We start from the raw sequence: 26123 nt of genomic DNA on the forward strand, positions 1-26123 counted from the left end.
TAATTTTAATTTAATTTTAGTTTTAATTATCTGAATTGAGACTTTATCCTCATTAATTTTAGTCATTTTACTTATTTTAAATAAGAGTCATTAAGTAAATTATTAAAATTTAATAAATCACTTATTTTTAAATTGATTTGTATTCCTGTTTAATTCATATTTCCTTAATGAATTTTAAATATGAAAAATTTATTTCTAAATCAACTTAAAATATATAAAATCGAAATTAATTTTATTTCAAATAATTTTAGAAAACATTAATTTGTTTTGAGTCTACACTCAACATGTATGTCCTGTACAAATTGGACAAAAGTGAAGTGGATAAAAACAAATCAATTAATTATAGCAAAAATAAATCGTATCAATCCATTTATGTGGAGATAAAAACTAGGGATTAATCTCATGAATCATGACACAAATTGAGTTGGCCAAGTGCAGACCTCTCAATTTCCGGTCCCCAAATCCCACTTACACAATTAATGTTTGCCAAGAAAAGAAAAGGAAAAAAACCACAAAATTAAAGCGCAAAAATATTATTAAAAAAGGAAAAGAAATGTCTGGTCCAATTCTCACATCCCAACGCACAACCATTCCCTGATAGATTCCAAATTTTAAATTTTAAATTTTAAACACAATCTGTTTCCTCACCGGCTTTGCCTCCTTGCAATAACATTCCACAATACATAGTTGATAGTACCCAAAAAAAAAAAAAAAAAAAAAAAATAATAATAATAACAATTCACCCTCACAAGTCACAACTGTTAGATAGCCATTTTTTTTTCTCTTCACAGTTTCAGACACTGCATTTGTTTATATACAACACTGAAGCCATGTGTCACCATGGATTAAAGGAAGTGCCTTTTTCACTGACCCATCATCCCCTACATTAAAGTCAATTTCAAAACCCAAGATTCTTCCTTTATTTCTTATCTTCTTCATCCTTCTCCTTCTGAGCAACTGTGTTTATAGTTGTGCCCACCGGGGAGAGAGACATTTGGGTTACTGAAGGGTATAACTCCCACCATTTGTGGCCTCTAATTTTGTCCTTAGCTAACCCCACAATCATGCCATCAGGTGCTAAGAAAAGGAAAGCTGCCAAGAAAAAGAAGGAACAAGAAACCAACGCCAACCCTTTAACCAACAACCCCCAAGGTACTGTCCCCTGATATTATACAGAACTTTATGCATGCAAAGGTTTATCCTTTTCAAATATGATTACTTTTTGGTGTCTTTGGTCAATTTGGGTAGATGGGTATCTGCTCATTGTTCTTGTTTTGCATTTAATCTTGTTGGGACTTTTTTTTTGGGGAATATGCTGCTTGCATGGCTTTATCATTCAAAAAGATTAGATTTTACTATGTAACTTTGAAAATTTTAATGATTGATTGTGTTTGGGGTAGTTGGGCCGGTACGTTAGTTCGGTTGGTTGATTGATAATGGTATTGAAATTGATTGATTCAATGACAAATGTTAGGAAATGATGAGTTGAAGTCCCAAGATGAGAAAGGAAGTGATGGAGTTGAGGGTGGTTCACCTGCATATCGTGACCATGATCATTCGTTCAATGAAGAGATGGAAAGCACAGACCAATTTTCTGCTCAATCATCTGCTAATGTTGCCAAATCATTGGAAGAACTCCCGAGTGATATTAAGATTGATGAAGCCGAAGGAGGAAAGGAAGGTCGTGTTGTGATAGAGGCGGATTTAAAATCTGAGGAGAGTGGTGAGAGCAAAGATGCAAGTGTTGTGCACGTTGTGTCTGCCAAGGAATTAGATTATGGGAATGGAAACTCCAGTTCTTCAAATGCTGGAACCATCACTGTGAAGAACTCAAAGGATGAGCCCTATTATTCAGTAAAAGAGACAGTGGAATTTGATGTAACTCTGAATAACTCAAAGGATGAGCCCAATTATTCAGTAAAAGAACCATTTGCATTTGATGAGTTGATTAAAGCCATCGAGTCTACACTTGACGAAATGACTAATGAAAATGCACCAGTTAAGGAGACTGGTAATTCAGTTGCTGGAAATGATTTGCTAGAGAAATCAGTGGGCTCTCAAGTAGGAGCAACTGATCTTGCGATGAAGAAAAATGAAGATAGAGTATATCCCTTCTCTGATGAGAACGATAGAAAATCAGGTTTGGAGGAACCTAAGCCAAAGGAAATTGACAATAAAGTACCAGAATCAGTGTCCCATAGTCATATCCCTGAATCTACTAATGGTGCTGAACATGTTAATGGTTCTGACACTCCAGAATGCTCTGAAAATGAGGTTATATATTCATGAGACACTTTTGGTTTGTGAACTTTTTGTTAACAATTATCTAAAATCTGGTTTTGTTTTCTGATTGATGTGCAGCCTCCAGTAGCATCAGCTCCGTGTATAGAGCAAAAGACCTCCTGGTGGAGTTGCTGTGGACTGTTCGAAGTTCTGTTAGGCTCCAATAGATAAGTACAGGTTGGAGATTATTTTATCTCGGATATTTATGTTTTTTTATTTATTTATTTTTGACGTTTGAGCTCCCTGCTAACTTCAAAAGCTTTATTGCCATTTCACAGTACATATATGCTTTCTCATGCCTGTTTTTGATTGTTTTGGTTGCTTACCTTGTTACATTGTTGCTAACTAGTCTGATTATCTTCAATTTATGACTTCTAGGTTTTAGAAGAGAAATTTGATGGTGTTATTGTATTCACTAATTACTGCTCAGTTGATTATGGTCTTCTTTGATGGCATCTCTTATTTTTGTTTTCATGTATGAATTATGCTGTGTATTCTGGTTTTAATAGTCATGTTTTTCATCCAATAATGGAGTATACAATGACAAAGTTAGGAGATAACATATTTGTGCCACAAATCATTATAAGAAAATAAAAATGAATCATAATTTATTCAGGAAAAGGAACGGATTTATTATTTAATGTAATTTGTGGCTGTTGATTTGGAAAAGGACAGTACTTTTTGAAATCCACAAATATATTCACTCGGTAATAATATTGTAGGTAATATTTGATGTTTTGAGGCCAAAGAAGTGGAAATAGCTGTTCACACGGTTGCTTGACCTGAAATTTTAAGTTGTTATGTGGGCTCAAGAATAGATTTTGTAATTCACCCTCTCACAAAACAGGCCAATTGTGCTTGAAGAATTGACAAATTATATTTTGACAAAATGTCTATGAACTGCTTGGCCTAAGAGTCCAAGTTGAACCAACAGTGAATTTTTGTCTTAACATGTCTAAAATGACATTATTTATGCTTTGGGAAGATATTAAGTACTGGTCAAATTCAATTATCTAGAGCATTGTAATTTTGCTTTATCGGAAGGCCATGACCATTGTTAAATAGTGTTTGGTGAAATGAAATCATTGCTTGGAGTTAGGAATTATTTTATGATTGCTTGTGAATGCTGAATAAAGAAATATACATAGTTGTCTTGTAGGTCTCCATTATTCAGTCTTATGTCTTCTCTAATGCTTTAAACCTGAGGGTTTTTGGTCTGACCTGTGAACACTAGTGTAACCGTGACAAGTCTCTCTCTTGCCCATTAGAGTACACAGTCACACAAACACTTGAATGGAATTGTTCACACCATCGCATTGCCACATATTTTTTTCTCTGCAACCTTTTCAGTCTTAAATTGTGATGATTTTTAAGCTTTTTTATTCTGTCAAAATTGTGCTCTAGCTCCTAACAGTCCAGGACTGGCACAAGTTTATTTACTTATTTTTCATCCTTTTATTTTAATTTATGTATTTGTACTTTCTATTTTATTCTCTGAGTCATCAGATATTTTGGGTTGTGTTCTAGTTCATCAGATATTCTCTAACTGAGTAAATTTGAGAACTGAGACCGCAGATTTTCTGGGTTTCAAGAATCTTAACATAGCAGAATTGTATCTGTAATTCTGTATACAGTGCATTGCTTTGTTTGCTTGCTTGCTAATTATTTGCAATTGTATTTATCAATTTATGAATTCTCTTATATTTCTATAATGCTGACTATGGGGATTTTTGAAATCCCAAATTGAGCTTTTGTTGACATCATTGGTCATTTGCTTCTCTTGCAGAAACACAAGCACGAGGATCTGATTGGGCCATACTTGTGAAGGATTTCGTTCAGAAAATTTTGTGATATTTTGACCTATATTCTTCTTTGAGATTTTCCAAAAAATAATGTGCAGCAGTCCCAAGTTTATGATCCATATGAGGCTTGTATACAGGGAATTTTGCTGTAGTAATTATTTTCGCAACAGTTTCAACTCTCAATATACCCGAGTCTTCAAAACTTTTTAAACTACTTTTTTTTCTTACGTCTGCAGTTATTATTCTTGTCATAGTTCTGCTTATCTCCCCGGTTTTACAATGTACTAATTTTTTTTTTTTTTTGAGATACAAGTGGGAATTGAACACAACCTAATAATACAATTTACTTAAATTTTTCGCCAGACTTATTTTAGTGACTTATGTAGTACCTTTTAAACCTCTAACATCAACGGTTGTCATTTATAGTGTAATTAATAATTAATTAATTAATATAACTTCCTAAATTATAACCGTTGGATGGACGGAAATCAATGGCTAGGATGAGGAGTAAAATTTATAAGTCTTACTCTTGAGTCAAATGATCTTTCTCTATATATAAGTCTTACTCTTTATCCTAGTCGTTGATTTCTGTTCATCCAACGGTTATAGTTTAGGAAGTTATATTAATTAATTAATTTTTAATTACACTATAAATGACAACCGTTGATTCCCGTCCATCAACGGCTTGAGATGGAGAGTAATTACTCTGGAGTCAAAAGAACCCTATATATATATATATGGGGAGGGATCTTTTGACTCTAGAGTAAGACTTAAAACTCTTACTCCTCATCTCAACCGTTGATTTCCGTCCATCTAACGGTTACTATTTATTTAAAATAAACAAATAATTAATTGTTATAGATAACCGTTAGATGTACGGAAATCAACGGTTGAGATGAAGAGTAAGAGTTGTAAGTCTTACTCTAGAGTCAAAAGATCCCTCCCCTATATATATATATATATATGAAAGATCTACTGATTTTTTTTTTTTTGAAAAGCAAACAGGAAACAGAAAAACAAAAAAAGAAACTAGGAACACCTCCTAGACCAAACTACTCCTACATAGTCCCTTTCAAGTTTGTCACGACAACCAGAATGAGGCGAGTCAAACTCTTGTAAAGACCAATTAAAGATCTACTGATTTAAGATTGCTTAACAATCATCAGTCAACTATGTTCTAGGGGACAAGTCACAGCTTTATTATTACCCTTAGAAAGGGATCTAGGGGCAACTTATTTTTACTCAGATGGTCTTGCGAGAAAAAGGATATTTGGAATCTCTTTTGCTATGTTTTGTAAAGACCAGTAAATGCTCATCAAGGTGATGCAGCTTGGTATTCTTATTACGCTTTGTACAGATATTTGAAGTTTGCAGGATTATGTGTACATTTTACTTCTAATTGCTCTAGTGGCAGTGAGACGTTGAAGAAGGGTAGAAAGCAACAAAAGAAATTGGCACAGATAATATTATTTTTAAATATTTTTGTACACAATTTATTCTCAATAAATACAAATCCAATCACATAACAAATCACACCACAATTTGCCAATTCTCCAATGAAATTTGTAAATAGGAAGACTATGTTGGACCAAAAAAAACGAAAGAAAGAAAAAGAATAAGTCAAAGGGGTAAGAAAAAAGATAAGAGAAGAGAGAGAAAAAGACAATCAAATCAACACATTCACTCAACTATCAAGTTTATCTCCTCAATGCTGCAGCACCATGAATAGCAGCTATGTAGAAAAGCTGTGTTGCTGAAAGGATAATCAGAAAAGCCTCCATTGTTTTCTGCAAAATTGGACATTTCAAAGCTCTTGTTAAGGGGAAATTCTAGCATTTCAAACATAAGAAAATGACAGTAAATAGAATCTTCCTATCATACCAGGCGGGCATTTCTGATGTTAAGCTCAATCTCTTTGCAGGCAAAGCTGCACAAAATTATATACTAGTAATGTCAGTAACTATGATACTATGCAATTTGCTATATCAATGCAAAGCAATTTTTTGTGGTGATTGGTGTGGAGGAGGAGGAGGAGGAGGAATAGATTACCCCATGGCAAGAAGTGTAAGAGTCCATGCAATGGAAGCAACTGAAACTGCAGATGGCAAGCTCTCTGAAGTCCATGAACGGATATGATTGATTCCTGCAATGACTGATCCAACACCAACAACTCCAGCAATCATAGCAAATGTCACAAAGAACCCAGTTGCAGCGTTTCCCATAGGGAAGTATATGGGTGAAAAATGAGCTGGAAGATCAAATCCTGGGCCTGCATAGTTTCTCACACAACATAAGCATACTAGCTAAAGTAGTAAAATTACAAAGAATGGAGGAGCTTCCATGAAGGAAAGATAGTACACTTCACCTATAACAAAACCATGATCTATTGCTCTATTCATGGCCCATCCACCAATCCCCAAAACTATGACATACATGCAGAAGTTCAGCCCCAAAAGAAGGGTGGCAATAGGCTTCATTTGCTCATTTGCCATCTCTGTAGTATGTGGTTTTCTACAAGGGAAAAAGCTGCTTGGAACAAACAGAAAGAGCTAAGGGAATTTCAGAAGCCGAAAAAGTTGTGAAGGAAAGCTCAAACACAGGACCTGGATGCATGTGGTTTGTGCAAGAGAAGGCTCTTATATATGAGAAGTGGATGAAAGGTTTGGTTCTTTACTTGTGAAGGCTGCTAGTTCAAAAGGGCTATGCAGGGTTGTAAAGATGATGCTTCATGCTTCAAATTCAAGGCAAGAGAAAATATGCCTGATCCTGATTCTGACTTGCCTCACATTTTTAAGGTTTGTTTATTTAAGTATAGTATTAGTACCTTATTGAACTTCCTAGTTGTTTGTTATCCCAGGCAAGTGATATTCTTTGCCTTTTTTGGACTCTTCTTGCAATATTGTGGTCCCTGTCCTCCCTTCTAAAGGCTTACACTACTTCTAATTAATTTAAGCACTAATGTGCATGCATTTATTATTTAGTTGCGTTTATTGATTTATTTTTATTAAAACAGTTTATTTTTTTCTTTTGGATCAGAAAACGATTTTTTAACCACCAAAAATATATTTTTTTTAAATTTTTTAAAACGGAATTATTATTTGATATACCCGTTTATATACATATATATATATATATATATATATATATATATATATATATATATATAGAGTTTTATTAATCTCATGTTAAAAGAGATAGTTATCTCATGTCATAGAGACAAACTAGTGGGTTCCATCACCTGAAAAAAGAAAAGAAAAAAAAATGTGACACATTTATTGAAGGGTGTGTAGGAGAAAAAACTTATGTCAAGTGACATGAGAGTAGTTTTTCCCATATATATATTGGATACAATTTATATATTCCTCATAAACTAAAATAACATTGATGTAACCTATGCAAGAGCATAGATTAGTATCACTTTTTAACTAATAAGGGTAATATAAGTTTGAGATTAGTGTTTATGGTGCAATTAGAAATAAAGTTATCTCTCGTAATTCTAAAATGTTTTGGGATTTGAAAAAAAAAATGCAATGTACTTTAATAAAATTTATAATATAATCTTATTTTCTTCTAAAATACGGAGAGAGAAAAAAAAAATCCGTATAAGTTTCTAGTGTTATAGAAAAGTCAGTCTTTTTTTTCAACTATTACTTAAAAATATGGTAAATAATCTCAAAGAGGTATAAATCATAAATTGATCAAAAGACATACAGTAGATTAGTTATTTATAGGCTTTAACAGAATATCATGTTTACAAGTTAATGTTTATATACGTACGTAATATCTAAAGAATATGTAAGTTACAAGAAGTATATTAAACTATATGATCAGGGCGGATCTGTAGGGGGGTTAGGGTGGGCCTCTGCTCCCTCTAAAATTTGAATTTTTTTTTATAGTATATGTAAAAAAATGTGATGATGAAATTATCGTGTTGTACACGTTTTTTCATTCAGTTCCCCATACTTCTGCCCACACTCTTAGCGTGTGTTTGGTATAAGTTTTATTTTGGGTTTGATGGGAAAGTGTGGGTGGGTATTGAAAAATATCGCGTTTGGTTCAAGTTTTTGAAAAAAAATACTAGGCAAATAGGAAGGCGGAAACGACTTTGGTGTTGATTTTTAGGTGAAATTTAGTGTTGCAAAATATTACTTGAGATGTGGTATTTTGAGAAAATTAGGAAAGTGGAAAAACAGGTGCGAAGTTCCTCCCGAACATAGATTTTGTAAATTTAAATAAATTTCCCCGATAATATTTCGGTTAACCAAACATTTTTTTTTAATTTTTTCATCAAACTGACTTTTCTACCATTTTCCTAGTAATTATATTTCTCTGGTAAAAAAAAATGTCTCCTCTAACAAACGCACCCTTACCCATATTTTTCCTTGAGAACATCATATCATCTTCTCTCTCATTTTCGTGTCCATCAATCACCAACCTCCTTCTTTAACCTTTCGATTTTGGCTGTGTAAATTCTAGAGCCAGGTAGAATCAACTTCCACCTTCCTAAGATCATTGCATGTATGTATAGTCATAGACTATTTTTAATTACATACGTTGAAAAAGAAATTATTTTGAATTTTAGTACGGATTCAATTATATATAAATTTAATAATATGAAAACACGTAGAGCAAGAGTAACTGAAGTGATATTAATTTCTGTAATAGATTTCTTTCAATTTTTTGTATATTAAATTTGTATTGTATTTCAAGTATTTTTATTTATGATATAATATTTTTTATTTTCGCTGCGACAAGATTTTCTCTGATGAAATTGTACACAATTTATAACTTCTAAAATCTTATTTATGAGTTTATCTGTAAAGGCTTTACATATTATTGATATTTACGGACAAACTATAGAGCGTTTGGAAGGAATAAACTATAAAGTACGTAGTACTATTGAAAAATTACTCGTTTGGAAGGCGACGAGTATTGTGCTTACAGCCTTTTCTATAGGAATATATTGGTTACAAGACCTTTTGAACATTCCATTGAAATTAGATCAAAAGTTACAGAAAGATTTCAACTTCGTTACCTTTTTAAGGCGTCCCTGACACGAGATAGATTTACAATTGCAAAGGGTTTTAATAGACAGCGTCAATTCACTGTAAGTGAGGAAACTATTAGAAAGCATAATGTGAACAAGAACTTGATATCTCGTGTGGATAAAATGTTCCTATAAACAAATGTAATTTTTTTTATGAAAATTTAAAATATTTCATCATAAGAAATATTTTTAATTATTCAATACAAATATTTTAAAAAGAATAAAAAATATGACTATTACGGTTTTTTTTTTTTGTTAATCCAAAATAAACTAATTGAATTTTTTTTAATGAACCTAATTACTTGGTGAGTCAAATTTCCGATTTCTACACATCATGAGGAGAAAGAAACCAATACCTACATATATAAGACTAATCCCAAGCATGTATGAGACAATTCATTCTTTCGAGGCTCGTATTATGACTTGTGTCAAGTAGTTAACTACCTGAAGCTTTTAAGTGGTCTGATATTGCTCTTTGAGACCTGTAGTGTCTGTTTCATATTCTCCCTTTACTCCTTCAGGAATGAATCCTTTCATGTGAAAGAGTGATAATATAATTATATTATTTGATCACAATCACTCGTTGATAATAAGATAAAAAAGAAAAAAAAATATAATTTTTAAATAAGTGATTGTGATCAAATAACATAATTACATAACTACTTTTTTACATGAAAAAATCCATTCCCTACTCCTTCACTCAAATGATCGGCCAATGATCCTCCTCCAAACGCCACAATTCTACACAAAACTTTTAACAATCATGAAAACAAAAGTCTCTAATAATCCAATAATAAATTGATTTGATTCTTCTCAATTATATTTTAAATTCCTTGGAATTATTTGTTGCATTCCAATACTACAAAATAACATCTAAAGGTCACTATGTAAAAAAAATCAAACTTAATTTCAAGTTGTTTAGGTGACAACTTTCAGTTTATACACGTCATTTTTTAATTAGTTTTAATTTATCTAGTCTGGTTTAATCTGTCGTAAACCAATTCTAAAATTTTAAATCACAAACAAAATTAAAAATTTAAAGAACTGAAGATACAAAGAACAACTTTTAATTCAAATATTAAAAGAAAGTGAAGCGATAATGAAAAAAATCAAAACAAGGATCTAGGAAAAAAGTAAGAGTCGCTAATTGAAAAACAATAGAAAAACCAACTCAACACTTTTACTAAAACTAGTTTTACCTTGAGTATGGATTAGATAACTAGTTTCATTTATAAACTTTTTAGTCCTGCCAAACATTTTATATCCAATTGCACTGAATCTAAAACACCCCATAAATGCCAACTTAACCGTCATTAGCTAAAAATACACACAATGTTACCAAGTAAAAGAAAAAACAATAAACCTCCAAAATCGATAACTGTGAACTAGAACCAAGATAATAGCAATACTAAGATAGAAAGCATTGTGAAGGAAAGATAATAACCAAGAAAATAAATGTATAACAAGAAACAGATTTTGGCCAAAATAAATAACAAAAACGATCAAAAACTACCACAAGGGGTGTCAACCAAAGCTCACTACAAAACATAAATGACATTCCCAGACATTCAGATTTATTCATCCTCTTGGCTACGTAGTCTGGCTGTTTTGTTGGTCACAACAACATCAAGCTGAGCAGCTCGCTCAACTATATCCTTCCTCTTCCTTGTGGATACATTGTGAGCAATCTCAGCACAGTAAGTCCTGAAATGTCATAAAAACAAATAGCATTTAGCAAATGTTCTAATGCATAGCAGTAAATTAAAATCCCATAAGTTGGGATGAATTACTTCACATCTTCACCTGTTATGCATCATGAGAAGTTCCAGGTCTTTCACATTGTGCACAACAAATTTCTTAAAACCATTGGGTAGATAATGGCGTGTTTTCTTGTCTGAGCCATAACCAATGTTTGGCATCAAAGTGCATCCCTTGAACTTCCTCCTGACACGAGAATCAATACCCTTGGGTCTGCGCCAGCTTGGCTGTTACAAAACATTGTTAAATTAGAACAAAAGCAACCAAATTCAAACCATTTGATACTCAGGCTCAACAAGGTTAAGTAAGCAAAACAACCAACAGATGAATGGGTTCCTACTCCACAAACATGCCTAAATAACTAGAGTGTCCATGTATAAAAAGAAATGTCAAGCTACAGAAATAGACTGAAGTCCGGACATAAAAAACATGGGCAACAATTAAAAAATAGGAATAAAGTTCTAAAACAGGTGATATTAACAAGCCAGATTTGAGTACCCATATGCAATCTCAGCCGAAAGATGGTGATTTTAGTAAAATAATCACAGATTAATCAGAACGTTAAAATAAACTCATAACAGATTGCAGAACAGTATTTAGTTCTAACTTAATTATACATCAGACATTTAGTGAGAAAAAACAAAGAAATTTAGATATTGTAATCTTGATCTGAAAAAAATTATAAAATGTATGAAATACCATTAAAAATAGTATTAGGGATCAGAAATAAAAACAAGATATGAAAATTAGCACGAGATCAGATGGTAGTGCATGTTTGTAATCATCATTCTATTGCAGAATTGATGGATAATCATCCTCATATCTCATTACACGCAACAACAACAAAAGATAAACATTTCAGGTGAAACCGTAAACAGAGACACAGGCATGATGATTCAGATAAAAACATACACCATTAACACATTATCAATATACACAAAGTTACAATGGGTGTCAAAATAGCATCTTTTATGTACCAAAAGTAAATTATTTGAAAATAGGAGGATCAGATAAAAACGTCAGTCACCATCTTACACCTTGTGGTGCAAATTAAGACTGGGGCGACAAAAACTATCATCATATCCTTTTACAATAATATTCATGTAACCTAAATAATAATAATAATAATAATAATAATAATAATAATAATAATAATAATAAAATTCTTAACTATATAAGATTAAAAAAGAACAGTGAAAATGGGTACTGACCTTGACGGAGATCTTGCGATCACTCTGAGGGCGCTTGAACTTCTTGACCCTCTTCTTCACGATCTTCTTCGAAAGCAAGGGCACCGCCATTTTTACTCACTGCGTAATTAGGGTTTCCCAAGCTGCGGAAGTTGTAACACTGAAACCCTTATATATAGATATATAACATTAACATGCGTCAAGGGCTTTTAGATGAAGCGGGCCTGTTATGTTTTGGACCGTGAACCCGACTATGTTAATTGGGTTAGGTTAATTGGCCCAATTAAAAACTGGTTATCCTTCTGTACTCGATGTTATGCATAGCACTTTATGTTATAATTATATTGTTTATGCATAATGTTATAATTAAAAAAAAATATAATATATTTTTAAACAAAATTAATGTAAAAATAATATCGTTTGATATATGTGATATTAATTTAGGAAAAAGTATTTCTTCAATTACTGGAGATAAGGTTATTTTCAGTGAACTCAAAACGACGTCGTTTTGAGTTATAAAATTAAAAAATTATAATTATAAAGACTAATATGACCCTGCAATATATTATAATTACAAATACATGACGTCGTTTTGGGCTCACTGGAGATAACTTATCTCATTAATTTAAGTCATAAGATATTATTTATTTGTACTGTATATTGAATAAAATATAAGAAAAATATTTAGATCAAATTTTTCCTTATTTTTCTTATCTGTGGCAACAAGTTCTTTAAATAAAAATGGAAAGATAATTCATATTCACAAACTTTGTAATAATGTTATTTTATTATAAATAAATTTTCTTGCATTCCTTGTTTTTGAGCAGTTACTCTATCAACTGTTTACGTCATATTATGGGTATTTTCCTGTTTTGATTTAGTGTCTGTGTGGGCTCTTATTTTAATTTTTCTTCTACTTATAAACACAATCTTAGACAAATATAACTTTATTAAAGTTTTTATTATAAAAGAGCTTTTTTACAAAGAAGAAAAACAATTAAAAACTAAGAGCTCTTATAAATTCCGGTACGGAGGTTTTGTAGACGTGTTTCCTAGTATTCCTTTAGGGGCATTTGGTTGAGGAGAAATTTTTTGAATAATAGAGAAATGTAATTGATAGGGAAATGGTTGAAAAGTGAGTTTGGTGGAAAAATGTAAAAAAAGTTGTTTGATTAGAAAAAAATTTATTGGGCAAATTAGGTAAGATTTATAAAGTCTATGTTTGGTTTGAGGTAAAATATAGATGGAGAAATAACTTCAAATTACAAATATAACCCCATAAAAAAAGTGAACCCTTAGCACTTTAGATGAGGGTATTTAAGTATATTAGTGGGTTGCTCTTTTGTCATTTAGCTAGCTAAATGTAAAATGCCACCCTCAAGTTGTCTTTCTAAATAGTAACTTTGCCTTGCTTTTTATGAACAAATAAGGAATGCTATGCAAATACAATACCTAGAGAAATTTTGTAAAACCATCTACCAAACATTGCTTTTTTACTTTGCTAATTTGATTTGCATAGGTAAGTTTTAAGAAATTTTTAACCAAACACCACCTTAGCATTTCATCCAATAGGAACAGTTCCTTGAATTCTATGAATTTGTTTAGAATATTCTTTTCTTGAGTCTGATTCAAGAAAATTTCGGATAAGCTGCCCCAAAATTGGTTTGGTTCCAAGATGTAGAATCTATGTTGAATCACCATTTGGCAAGGCTCCTAGGACTCGGGTCTCTTTCTTGGACGGGGCATCAAGTACACGTATCTTTACCTATTAACCAAATTCTAAATGCTGGAATAGATCCTATGAGGAGTTTTTAAAATATATATCATTTACAATTCTTACATTTATTTTTCAATTATACTTTTATTGTAAGTTTTTATTTAATTTTTTTATTATTTACTGTTATAATTACCATAATAATAAATTATTTCATCTCCATCACTTCAAAATCTTAAAAATATATTTATATAATTATCAAACAACTTTTTAACTTTATTTTTTAAGCTCTTTCTTTTAACTTTAAAATAATTTTTAGTTTAAAAAAACAAATACCAAACAGTCTCTTATTGTTTTTGTCTCCACTAATGTGTTGTTGATATCTCCTCTTTCTCCTTTCTCTCATTCTCTAGAGATATCTTGGATCAATTTGTAGCATCCAACCATTGTTATGGCACGTCAATGGGGAATAAGGACTTCTAAATTTAATTTTAATTTATTTTCAATTTATTTTCATGATTGATTAGTAATAGTGCTCTTTTATTGTATAAAAGTTTTTATTTTTCTTTTCGCCATTGGGATATTGAATTATGATCTGGATTCAAACAATTATAGGAGTACTAATTAATAATGTGCGTTTACTATTTATATGGTCATATGTTTTACTTTAAACGTGATACAAATTGCAAATTGTCATGCTATGCAAAGAAGATATTTCATTTATTCTTATAAATTTAGGATTTGAATATTCGAGAAAAAAATAATAAGAAGAAATCGTAAGAGTTTAATATTAAATAAACAATATACGATTAATCAAAGACCATTCAAAGAAGATTAATGCTAAACTTAAGAACATAGTCTTATTAAAAGGAATGGTATAAATTTAGGATTCGATTGAGAATGTGATAGTGTGATACTCATAAACATGAGTTATAAATTAAATTAAATTAAATAAAGAGTTAACAACATCTTTTATTAGATAGCAGTGCAAAGAAATATTTAAAAGTGAATTTAATAAGACGAAATAAATAATTATATAAGATAATACAATTGAAATGATTTTCATAAATCTAGGATTCGACAATAAGTGAAATATAATTAATTAAATATAATAAAAATAAAGTAAAACACTTGAATTTAATAAAGAGCCAGGAGGCTAATGCTATTGAAAGAATTCTTGTAAATTTATAATTGACTGAAGGAAGAAGAAATCAATACATGTTACTATGAGAAATTTGATATATTCAAAAACAATTAACAAACGAAAATGCTAGCAAAATTAAAATATTTAAATTTAATATTAAGAAATAAAAAATGAAGTAGGATAATGTTATTGAAAGCATTGCTATGAGTTTAAGAATCAACTGGATTCAAATTCCCATATGCTTGAATAAACATCTCTTACTTGTGATAGGGACCATTACTCAGTTTATCTTAGATTCTATAATAAAATGAAGAAAAAAATGTGTATCATTTTAAAGGATGTAAAATTATGTCATTTTAAGTGAGAGATGAGAGTCCCACCTCTTTGTGAAAGTAAAATGACACAAGCTGTGTCATTTAAAAAAACATACACTTTTCCCTAAAATGATTAATCCCCCGGTTTAGTATCGTGTTCAAAATAAATAAAGTGTATTATATAACTAAATATTTACTCATAAAATATATGAATACATGAAACCTTGATCATACTCAAATATAATATTCCATTTAGAAGGTTATGCTGGTGGAAAAATATACATACATCACATTTTTTTCCGACCATACCTAATGGCAGCATATAACACATGAAAAAGGGCACACACCTCTTTCCAAGAATTTCCAAGAATTCATCCATAACATTTTCAATCAATGGCAACAAAAAAATACCCTGCTACTTTCATTTCGACAAGTGAGTTTAAATCTCACCATGAAGCAAGTATGTCTCTTCCATTCAAACTTTATATATTACCAAGCATTCATCCATAATATAAGTGAACACAACATGGATCCATAAGTTTCTCCATTAGCAACAGAAATCATGGACTTCAAATGTGAAATTTTCAGGGTTTTTAACATTCCAAACATTCGAAACACAAGTTAAATCAAATTAAATTCCCTTCTTTTTTAACTTTCCAAACACACTCTAAGTTCTGTGACAAACCTTCCACAGAATTCCATGAATTCTCTTATCCCAGTAGGTAGACAAAAACTAGAATCAGCGGAGACAGCTTCATTTGCCTTTTCAAAGCAGCTTACAAATTCACGAGCAAATTCTACCATATCTGTATATTTCTTCTTCCATTCTTCTTTCTCTGCTTCTTGCTCCTGGGCTTGCAGCCTCAACCCTACAACCGCTTGTAGAACTTTAAATTTCTCTTCCAGCTTCTCTTTCTCCTTTAAAATCTCCGAAAAGAATTTGTTCTGTAACTCAATTTTTTCAACCAACTCCTGACGTTCTCTTTGTAAAATGAGAATTTCACTTTCAATATCTTGTATTTGTGCTTTCTTGGTCTCTATCTGCGCCAGCATTTGTGGTTCTGTTTGGGGACCACTGCGGCTCCTTTGGACTGATTTCCGGCTGCTATGATACCCCATTCTTGCTTTCCTCCAAGCCTATTATGCATGAATTCAAGATTTAGAAGGGAATGATAAGAGAAGGGTAATATTAAAAGCAAGCCCACTTTGTCCAGGTATAAAATCTCTCTATGCCCTTCAAAAGAAATGTCTAACTACATAATTGTGAACATAAAAAACATGGTCAACAAATAGGAATCATATTTTAAGTTTTACAAAACAAGAGTACTGATCTGCAATCTCAGCCAAAAGATGGTTATTTTAGTGTATTAATCACAGATTAATCAGAACACTAAAGAACATTCATATCAGATTGCAGAACAGTGTAATTAGGCTTTAATATGAATCCATGACAGACGACATTTAGAAAGAAGAAATAAAGTAAAGCATTATGCATTCATATGCGAGATACTAACTACTAAGGAATAGAGTATTAGATTGAAAATATATATTTAAAAAATATGCAAGAGATCAGATGGTAGTGCATGTTAGTGATCATCACTCTATTGCAGAATTGAAAGATAAACATCATCATCGTTTCTCATGATATAAAAATTTAAACGTTTTGGGGGAAATCATAATACACAGGGTTCAGACAAAAACATAAATCGTCGACACTTGATCAATAGACACAAGCAAAAGTTGGTGTCAAATAAAATTGTTTGTTCACAATAAGATAGGTCTATTTGTACATATTGATGAAGACATCAGTGATCAGACACTTAAACTTTAACCACACACACTGCACCAAAAGAGCAACTAATGCCAAAACTTATTCCCATATCCCATTTGACCACAAACTCATTAAAAAGGGGACAAAGTTATGAAAATGAAGATACAAAATCCAATTTAGACAAAAACGGACAAGCTAATAATCTAGATCCCAAAAAAAAAAAAAATTAATAAAAAAAATTAAAAAAATAAGGGAAATGAAATTTGTTTGTGGTACAAATTAAGACTATCGTCATATCCTCTTAAATGACAACTGAATAATCCTCCTCCATGAGGATATAAAATTCCACCTAAATAAACAACAAAAATCAAAACTTTAAAAGAACTAATGACTACAGATAGTGTTAGAGAGATATAATGTAATAAAGTAAAGGATTACCCATATTAAAAGACATTAAAAAAAAAAAAAACCTCGTTACCCATTAAGCACATAAAAAAAAAGGACATATAAGCTTAAAAATAAACGAAAAAAGAAAAAGAAAATTGGTTACCCACCTTAGGTGTGAAATTTCGGAGGATGCGAGGCCTCTTAACCTTCTTGAGGCGCTTCTTCACGATCTTCTTGGAAAGCGAGGACACCACCATTTTCACGGTACTCCAAGTTGGGCAAGCTAGTGTGCTGGCACTGTGTGACACCAAAGTAAAATACTGGAAGAGTGTAAGCTTTCAACCCTTTTTGTGCGTTTGGGCCTAAACTCGTTTTATATGGGCCATGTACAAAACTTTCTAAATATATAGGAATTTTAACCCCCCACCCCCCACCCCGCCAAAACAAAACAAAACAAAAAACTACTGCATTCTCTTTTTTGAATTGTATATTTTATGTAAAATGTTATAAATTGAGTAATAAAAAAAAAAACGATATTAGCACCCTTCAGTGTTTGGACCGAGAAATTGATATGCTGATGGGGTTTAAAGAAGAACCATCACTAGTAAGGCCAGGTCTGTGTGATAATCTCTCAAGGTGTAACATATGTAGTAGCTTCATGTTCGAGTGTTGTCATTTCGCTGACCATTTATTTCCCATATTCCATTTAGTTTGGTTTCCACGTTACTCCATGGGCTACAAAATGCTGCACCAAGTATGAGAAGGCCCACATCTCTAATTACTTCCAAAGATTCTCTCACAAAGGAAATTTGACTAAATAATTAACACCCATCCTTGTTTCATTACTAACGCCTCATTACAAATTCTTGAATACAAGATGTAAACTTATAATAAAAAAGAAACCATGAGTTCGTACGAAATGTCCTTTTGGGAGCATATGTTTGGACATGTCCTGAATGGGCCAAACTTGCGCAATTAGTTGTGGTATAATATTCCACAAACATGTCATGTGATTCTTTTACTTAACGTAAGGTTCAATACGCTCCAGAATATTCAGCCTCTTTTGAGCCAATGGTTGAGAAACCCCTTGACAAGAGAATGCCAAAAAAGTTTTGTAGCCAAACATTTGCACATTGTCTGCCAGTTTTGGTGCTGGATGACATATCATATTGTTTTGGAAAACTTGATGGTACTTCTTAATGAATAATAAACCATAAAATAAAGCAGGATTATGTCAGTTATATAAAAATATCGTTAAATTTGTATACAAACGGATATTATGTAATCTTCTATTTCAAGACATGTATGCAAGGAATCTACTTGTAGGAATGTGCCTATGATTTGTTGAAATAGAATTGCTGAATAGTACATAGGATCACATCCAAATTAATATATGTATAAATTATTATGAATTTGGTATTAATTATGTGTATTAATTGATTAAATATGTAATTATGGATGATTAATTTTTTTTATTTAAGTGGTCAAATTATGGGTGGCAGATTCTATCATTGTAGATGATTGATTTTATAATTATGGGTGATTAATTTTGTTTTTATGGAATCAATTTATGTGTGATTAACCCTATAATTATAGGTGATTGATTTTGTATTTATAGGATTGATTTATGGGTAATTGATATGAGGAATCTATTAATCCTAAGGGTTGACTCAAGTAATAATATGAACCTATGACGAATGAATTGCCAAAAAAATGAGAGGGAGGGTTTTGGATAGGACCTTTAGAGTTTAAAGTTAGAATTGAATAATTGCTATAACATTCCACTCAGGATTAGTTTTACACTTGTGCATGTCTTATTTTTCTCAGATCATGAAAATATTTGGAGAACTTAACTCGCTCCAAAAAAATAATTAAAGTCATGAAATCCAAAAATAAACAAATAAACAATCTCATAATTATATGGGAAATCTGTTCATTTAACATATGCACAATTTACTCGACTAAATGCTTTCGCATTACAATTTCATCCGTGACCAGCGAGTCTCATAGGTGTTACCCATGGCCTTTGTATTTTGCATTACAATGAACTTCTCTCTCATGCAGATTTTGGTTTGAACTTTCCACATTGTAACGGGAGATTTCAACTTTATGTATTATTTTAAGGAAACAGATCTGTTTATAAATTTTTTTTGAAATTTTTTACAAATTACACTATGTTCTTCCGGGAGAACGAACATAGTGTAATCAGTGTTTTCCCGGGAGAACATAGTGTAGTTTGTAAGAGTTTGTAAACAGAAAAGTTTGTAAATATAACTTGCCCCTTATTTAAACTATGAAAGATATTAATAAATTTTTTCGAAATTTTTTAGAAATTAAGTTTCGAATAATTTTAACTCAGAAAAAAGATAATTAAAAAGCATTAAGGTTTCTGCTTGAATGTGGAGCAATGACCCAAGAAACCAAATTGAGAACACTGAGGTACGATAAGCGACAAGTGATCAAGATAGAAAATTTGTAGGAAGACGATTTCACAGTTAAGGGATGAATACCAAAAATAATAAATAAAGCCAAAGTACTTTTAACATCAAACGAGTGTTTTAGTGTACGATGATTTGAGAAGGAAAAAAAAACTAAGGGTTCGCTTTTTTTTGTAGTTATTGCATATAAGTTATCTCCAGTAAGCTCAATACGACGTCGTTTTGAGGCGAAAATTATGATTTTTTTTATAATTTTAATTTATTTCAGGGTTATAATAGTCTTTATATTTATAATTATTTAAGATTTCAATACCAAAACAATGTCGTTTTGAGAATAAATGCAGATAACTTATCTGCAGTAACTGCAGAAATATTTTTCCCAAAAATTAATTAGTCGATTGAATGACACTCCTCTAAGTAAATTGATGGAACCTACTTTTATAAAACTGAAAATGATGAAAACATAAATGAAGCCAAGCTCCTTACAGAAATAAACCCAGAAATCTCAATACTCATAGATCCCCAATTTTCCCATGAGCCAATACTGAATTCATGCAAAAAGAAACCTCACCCTAAACATCTCTATATATACTAATTTCTAATTAATGGACTTGATTACTTTATTGAAGGCCCATCAATACTCCCCCTCCAAAATTCACCTTGTCTTCAAGGTGATGGAAGAGGACAGGTAATGTGAGATATATTCCTCTTGGGTCCCATAGCTTGAAGCATATTGACCCCGTTATGTTTGAAACTGAAAAATTGCCACTAGATCCCAATGCACCATTGAAAATTGTTGTTCCTGATAGTTCTCTATTGGCTGTGGCATTTTTGGCTAAAAAACAGAGGCTAATTTCAACTTTCTGAACGTTTAACACAAAATGTGTCTCAATTCTTGTTCTTTTGATTTGGGCTCTTGCAATTGGCATTTCCTTTGGCCCAATATTATTTTTAGCACCAAATCCAATTTCATCACTTCAAGTATTAGGCCCTGGCCCTCAGAATTGCTAAAGTTATGTTAATGGGTAGAATAGAACTCATCTTCTTTTCTTTTAACACATATTTCTTTTAGGCTTGGCCCATTAAGTCAAAAGATTGATCCAATCCTTGTAATGCCACTTCTGCCCCTTCTTTCTCTCTCCTTCTTTGCAGCTTCAACAACATATTGCCTTCGCTTTCTCCTTCTTCTTCTCCTTTTTTTCTTCTTTTTCTTCTCCTTCTTCTTCAATTAATGTTCCTTCTTCTTCTTTGACTTTTGTTCCTTTTTCTTCTTTGATGATTGTTCCTTCTTCTATTTCTTCCTTTTCTGCGTTGATAACAGCCATGAAAACAGCCAATAACACCTCTCTATCTTCAACCTTTTGGCCTAGAGTCATCATCCGACTCAAATCAGCTATGGAAACAACCATGAACGCCATTATTTTTTTGCAGCTATTGCTCTTGTACTTCTTCTTTTTCTGCTTTCACTTCTTTTTCTGTTTTTTCTTCTTTTTCTTTGCTCATTTCTTCTTCTCCATTTTCTTATGTATTTTCTTCCTTTTGTGCAACATTGACATCTTCTGTTGAGTGAAAAATGCCGACAAATGCCTTCTCAAAGTTCCTCCAACTTGCGATAAGGTTGGACCAATTCCAACCTTGATACCAGTTGAACGCACTCCCTCTGAGCCCTCCCACAGCTTCTATATATTTTTGATCTTTATTGATTCCTTCAATCTGGAAAAATTGTTCCAAATCAATTAGCCATCCCCAAGCTTCGTTATCTCCTCCGTCTCCAAAGAATTTTGGAACCATTATAAATCTGTATTTCATTATTTTAATTTTTAATTTTTTAAATCTGGACCAGAAAGCACCTCTGGGATCGAAGATGCTCTGATACCAAATTGATTGAAACTACTTTTATAAAACTGAAAATGATGAAAACAGAAATGGAGCCAAGCTCTATAACACCTCGCATTTCTAAATTATATATTAATATATTAAACATGGATTAAAGGGAAGGATTAGTGAAAATCCTGAAAATCAGGTTAAAATACAAAGGAAAGGTAAAACGGTAATTATCCAAACACGCAACCCTAGGAAGGTAAAATTGAGTAGGAAGTCTCAAATGATAAAAATAACCCTGGAAATGGATTCAGAATGAAAAATCGAGTAGTTAGGCAAGTTTCGGAAAATTTAGTGAATAGTGTTTTTACCGAGTAAAGATACTGCGGTACAGTTGCACCGTAAAGTGTGCCGATTGAATTTTGAGCTCTAGGTTTTGAGTATAAGTTATAAATGGTGTATAGGAATAGGAAATATGATTTTTGACGAAAATTGACGAAAATTAGTAAGTTTGGGGAAGCGTGCCTACGGGCGCGTAACAGCTTAAAACTGCGATTTCTCCGAACGATTAAAAAACTCCGGATTCATCTGATCAAGAGTAATTAAAGGATAATGGTTAATGTTAAAAATTAGAGTTTCTAAGTAGTTCATGAGATTACGGACGTTTAGCGGAATAGGCGGGTGATTTGAATTAGTTTGAAATCGCATGAGGTGGCGGTGGGGCCCACCTCAATTAAGTCACTTAAGACACATGTGCACAAGCACTATTCATCATCTCCCACCCTCACTCTCTCTCTCAAACCCGCGGCTCCCACCCCCTCCATGGCCCATTTTCGTTGAAATTTCATTCCCCTCTAACTCACACAATACTCAACCAAATCAAGCAAAGTTTGTCTTGAAAATTGTTGAAAATCACCTCCCAAACATATTAGTGGTAACCTTGAGCCATGAAACCCACTAGATTTTGAGAAATCCCTCCCCCAAACCCGCGATCTAGGTGTGTAGATTTGCACTCATGGAGTTATTTGGTCCTCCAATGGTTTAGTATGATGTGGAGAAGTCCTAGGCCAAGCTATTGAGTAAGTTTCATCATATTTTATTGGTTGGATTGATTGATTTAATTCATGAGCCCTAGAGGCATTTTGTGTGATTGATGTAGTTAGAGAGCTCAAATGGAAAATGTGTATTAGATAAATATGTCTTATAATGATGTTTTGGAGTGTTGTATGTCATAAAAATTATTGGTGAAATTTGATGATAACTTAGTGGTAAAATTGGGTGAAATGCCATGACTTTGTGTTTGGGATTGTTGTTGGGATTGTGTAATTGAATTGTTGGATGTTTATATGAGTAAATGGTAGGATGCTAGGATGTATTGCATAGTTGAATTGAATGGAATGATCCTTGGTATAGGCCTAGGAAGATTTCGGCCAAAGAGGGGAAAAAGGGGGATTTGATGTTGTGGAATTGTATGATTGCTATGTTGTGATGTTAAATGGTAATTAGAAGGGTTGTGTGATAATTTTATGCGTTGGAAATCAAAGGAAAAATGGTTGGTTGTGTGAAATTGGAAATTGAACCTAGAGTGAAATTAATGGCAAAATGAGGTTATGATGATGTTGAATGCAAATTGGCACCTAAAATGACATTGGGGTAGCCTTAGGATGCTTAAGAAAAATGAAAAGAAAATTTAGAAAAATAAATTGTGTTTTAACACATGAATGGCCGAACCTCACTTGTGGGGGGAGGAAAAATTGTCATTTTGTGACTTTGGTGGATTCACCGTATATTAATGATCTATATGATCAATGTAGGTTGCCTCCCGCAGATTTGAACCTTGAATCGTGAGCTCGGTTGGTTGCCCTTGGTCCCGGACCAAAAGGGATTGAGGTAAGTCCTTTGGAACCATGCATATGTACTTGATGATTTGCATGTGTTGGTGAATGGAAAATTAAATGGAAATGTCCTCTGTGTAGGCATTTCTGTTTGTGTACCTAGCTCGGGAAATATATTACATTGGAGCTGTGGGAGAGGATTATACAGGTAACCTCTTGGTACTGGGGTTTGATCCCCTTATGTGTTCCACCATGCCCGTTGAGGGTAATGGTAGGAAGTGTATGTAAATAATATAGGATAACATGTTCATGCATATTGTATGTGTGGCGGTACATAGGATGTACCGTGTCTCTGGCCAGTAGACTGTTTGCCTTCGGGCGTTACGAACTTCCACAGGATAGGTCTTCGTGAGGGAGTTCCAGTTGACTTGGGGTCGTGGTGTGTGATCCGGATAGGAGCACACTAGGAAGTCTCGGGTGGATATGGATGGAGGGTGCCTTGGTTTAGGGATGGCAAAAATGAGCCAACCCGTCGGGTTGGCTCGTAACCCGCACAAAACGAGCCGGGTTGGGTTGGCAAAAATGAGCTGCCAGCTCGATTTAGCCCGACCCGAGCCAACCCGAGCTCAAACGAGCCAGCTCGCGGGTTACTCTTTTTTTTTTTTAATAAAATACAATGGACTTTACTGATGGATTCTCCACTGATGGACTTTACTATATTGGTCGCTTTTGCAGGTCCTTTTTTTTCATGATTGGCTTTTGATTCTAGATGCTTATCGTTGAAATATATAATGGATTTCTTTTATTTTTTATTTTTTGGCTTTACATACGTTTTATGGTTATCGTGAGTTAGAGTAATTCAGAAAATCATGATAAATGACTCCTGTGATTCGTGGAGTGGTTTGTGTTTCATTTAATGTTTTTGGATTTTGTAAACTACTCTACTTGTAGTTGGACTGCAAAATACAATAATTTTATACAGGAGAACAAACCACAAAAATTAAATTTTTTGAGCCAACCCGCGAGCCAATATTTTGAGCTAACCAACCCGCGAGCCAACCCACTAGCATCATTTCGAGCTAACTCGTGAGCTTTTTTTGAGCCAACCCGTGAGCTTTTTTACGAGCCAACCCGCGAGCTGATTATCGAGCCAACCCGCGAGCCAACCCTAACCCGGCTCGGGTCGAGCCGGGTTGGGTTTTCTAGCTCGTTTTTTTTTTCGAGCCAACCCGACCCGACCCATTTTTTCGGGCTGAATACGGGTTGGGCCGGGTCGAGCCGGGTTGGCCCGTTTTGCCAACCCTACCTTGGTTGATATTCTGGGAACACGCCTTGGTTTGAAACTCGTAGGCTTATATGCCAAGCCAATAGGCTGGACGTTGCGTGGTTTTGGCATTGACCATTTCAGCTTCGTCGTATTTTATTTCTCTATGCTCCCCTATTTCACTAAATCCCTTGCTTTATCCCGTTTTCAGATGTTATGTTATGTTATTTATATGCATTGAAGTGAGCCATTGGGCGGAGTATTCTCCAGAACCTCTGGGTTACTGAGATATATTCGTATATCTCACCCTATTTCAGGAGGTAGCATTGATGTTGGAGCGGCGGGCAAGAAGCCCGTATGATGATTTGGATGTAGGACTTTTACATATTTTGTATTTTGGCGGCCATTGGGCCTAGGCTAGACTTAGGGCATGAACATTGCATATGGATTTAGGGTGATGTATATTGTCATATTTGTTCATGCCATCTTTTGCCTAAGTCTAGTTGCATATGTATTATGTTTCATTTTGAGGTCTATTTATTTATGTTGTATTTGGAGACTTTATGGCTTTATGATGTAAATTGGAGAATTGTAATTATTACATTTGGATCTTGTGTAATATTGAAGTATGTAATATAATGAAAGGGCAATAGGCCTATTTTAGGATTATGACTATGTGTATGATAAAACAATGTATGCAAATGGATTATGGTGATTGAAATATGTTAAGTTTGAGAATGTAAGTAAAGTGATGTAAATTGAGTAATTGGATATAAACTGTGAAGGGTTGTAAGAGCACCAAGGCATTGCTGACCCTTGTGTGCCACCCAATGATTATTAGGTACCAATTGAGGCTAGAGATCACATATGCAAATTTGGGATTTATTAGAAAAACAAAGGAAACTCTGGCAAATTTTCTAGAAATTGACAAAAGTTAGGCGAACTTTGGGAGAGCATATCTCCCTCCACAGAAGTCCGATAGGGACGTGCCATACGTCGTTTTAAAGCTTGAGATGTCCTCTATCTGGTGTGAGAACACGGACTGCCCATGTGGCCCCTGCACATGTGGCAGATCTGGTTCGAGATTGGGAAAATTATTCCTGCTTCGTTTCTTGGTCAAATTAGGTGTATGATATGTCAAATTGAAGCTTGAGGTGTTTAGTTTGTTGTCTAAAAATGTGAGAGAAATTGGTTGAGTAGATTGTCCGGAATAATGGATTGAGTGAAGGCTGTTTGGAGCTATTTTGGGGTTGGCTGGCAGATTTGCTTGTCCAACTTCAAACGGCGATATCCGGAGCAAATGAGAACTTTATGACTCGTGTGATAGCTTCCTAGAAAGGTAATTAAGTCTAGAA

General features: G+C 33.1%; 4 protein-coding genes and 5 non-coding genes across 9 annotated transcripts; 1 reads left to right on the top strand and 8 right to left on the bottom strand.

Annotated features, from left to right (window-relative positions):
• Positions 1-823: 823 nt before the first annotated feature.
• LOC133292904 (uncharacterized) lies at positions 824-4394 on the top strand. Its single transcript, XM_061491390.1, has 4 exons — positions 824-1152; positions 1475-2274; positions 2362-2460; positions 4070-4394. Exons 1-3 carry the CDS (start codon positions 1065-1067, stop codon positions 2452-2454), a joined length of 981 nt encoding a protein of 326 aa, XP_061347374.1. The 5' UTR covers positions 824-1064; the 3' UTR covers positions 2455-2460; positions 4070-4394.
• Positions 4395-5679: 1285 nt separating this feature from the next.
• On the bottom strand, positions 5680-6588 carry LOC133292906 (membrane protein PM19L-like). Its single transcript, XM_061491392.1, has 4 exons — positions 6451-6588; positions 6135-6354; positions 5967-6012; positions 5680-5872 (listed from the first exon to the last, which is right to left on the bottom strand). The coding sequence occupies exons 1-4, from the start codon at positions 6575-6577 to the stop codon at positions 5783-5785; spliced, it is 483 nt and encodes a 160-aa protein (XP_061347376.1). The 5' UTR covers positions 6578-6588; the 3' UTR covers positions 5680-5782.
• Positions 6589-10482: 3894 nt separating this feature from the next.
• Positions 10483-12227, bottom strand: LOC133292901 (large ribosomal subunit protein eL32z-like). Its single transcript, XM_061491386.1, has 3 exons — positions 12102-12227; positions 10936-11117; positions 10483-10836 (listed from the first exon to the last, which is right to left on the bottom strand). The coding sequence occupies exons 1-3, from the start codon at positions 12189-12191 to the stop codon at positions 10707-10709; spliced, it is 402 nt and encodes a 133-aa protein (XP_061347370.1). The 5' UTR covers positions 12192-12227; the 3' UTR covers positions 10483-10706.
• Positions 11394-11477, bottom strand: LOC133292909 (small nucleolar RNA Z196/R39/R59 family). Its single transcript, XR_009748991.1, has one exon. It is a non-coding gene; the product is annotated as a small nucleolar RNA Z196/R39/R59 family (small nucleolar RNA).
• On the bottom strand, positions 11642-11718 carry LOC133292907 (small nucleolar RNA Z195/SNORD33/SNORD32 family). The gene has a single exon (XR_009748989.1). It is a non-coding gene; the product is annotated as a small nucleolar RNA Z195/SNORD33/SNORD32 family (small nucleolar RNA).
• LOC133292911 (small nucleolar RNA U31b) lies at positions 11894-11975 on the bottom strand. Its single transcript, XR_009748993.1, has one exon. It is a non-coding gene; the product is annotated as a small nucleolar RNA U31b (small nucleolar RNA).
• Positions 12228-15701: 3474 nt separating the features above from the next.
• LOC133292905 (uncharacterized) lies at positions 15702-17709 on the bottom strand. Its single transcript, XM_061491391.1, has 2 exons — positions 17578-17709; positions 15702-16389 (listed from the first exon to the last, which is right to left on the bottom strand). The coding sequence occupies exons 1-2, from the start codon at positions 17665-17667 to the stop codon at positions 15901-15903; spliced, it is 579 nt and encodes a 192-aa protein (XP_061347375.1). The 5' UTR covers positions 17668-17709; the 3' UTR covers positions 15702-15900.
• LOC133292910 (small nucleolar RNA Z196/R39/R59 family) lies at positions 16585-16668 on the bottom strand. Its single transcript, XR_009748992.1, has one exon. It is a non-coding gene; the product is annotated as a small nucleolar RNA Z196/R39/R59 family (small nucleolar RNA).
• Positions 16816-16895, bottom strand: LOC133292908 (small nucleolar RNA Z195/SNORD33/SNORD32 family). The gene has a single exon (XR_009748990.1). It is a non-coding gene; the product is annotated as a small nucleolar RNA Z195/SNORD33/SNORD32 family (small nucleolar RNA).
• Positions 17710-26123: the final 8414 nt, after the last annotated feature.

The sequence above is a fragment of the Gastrolobium bilobum genome, unplaced genomic scaffold (genome assembly GCF_033153095.1).
Source record: "Gastrolobium bilobum isolate Gb01-03AN ecotype WA unplaced genomic scaffold, APGP_CSIRO_Gbil_v1 utg27100, whole genome shotgun sequence".
Classification (NCBI taxonomy): Eukaryota; Viridiplantae; Streptophyta; class Magnoliopsida; order Fabales; family Fabaceae; genus Gastrolobium; species Gastrolobium bilobum.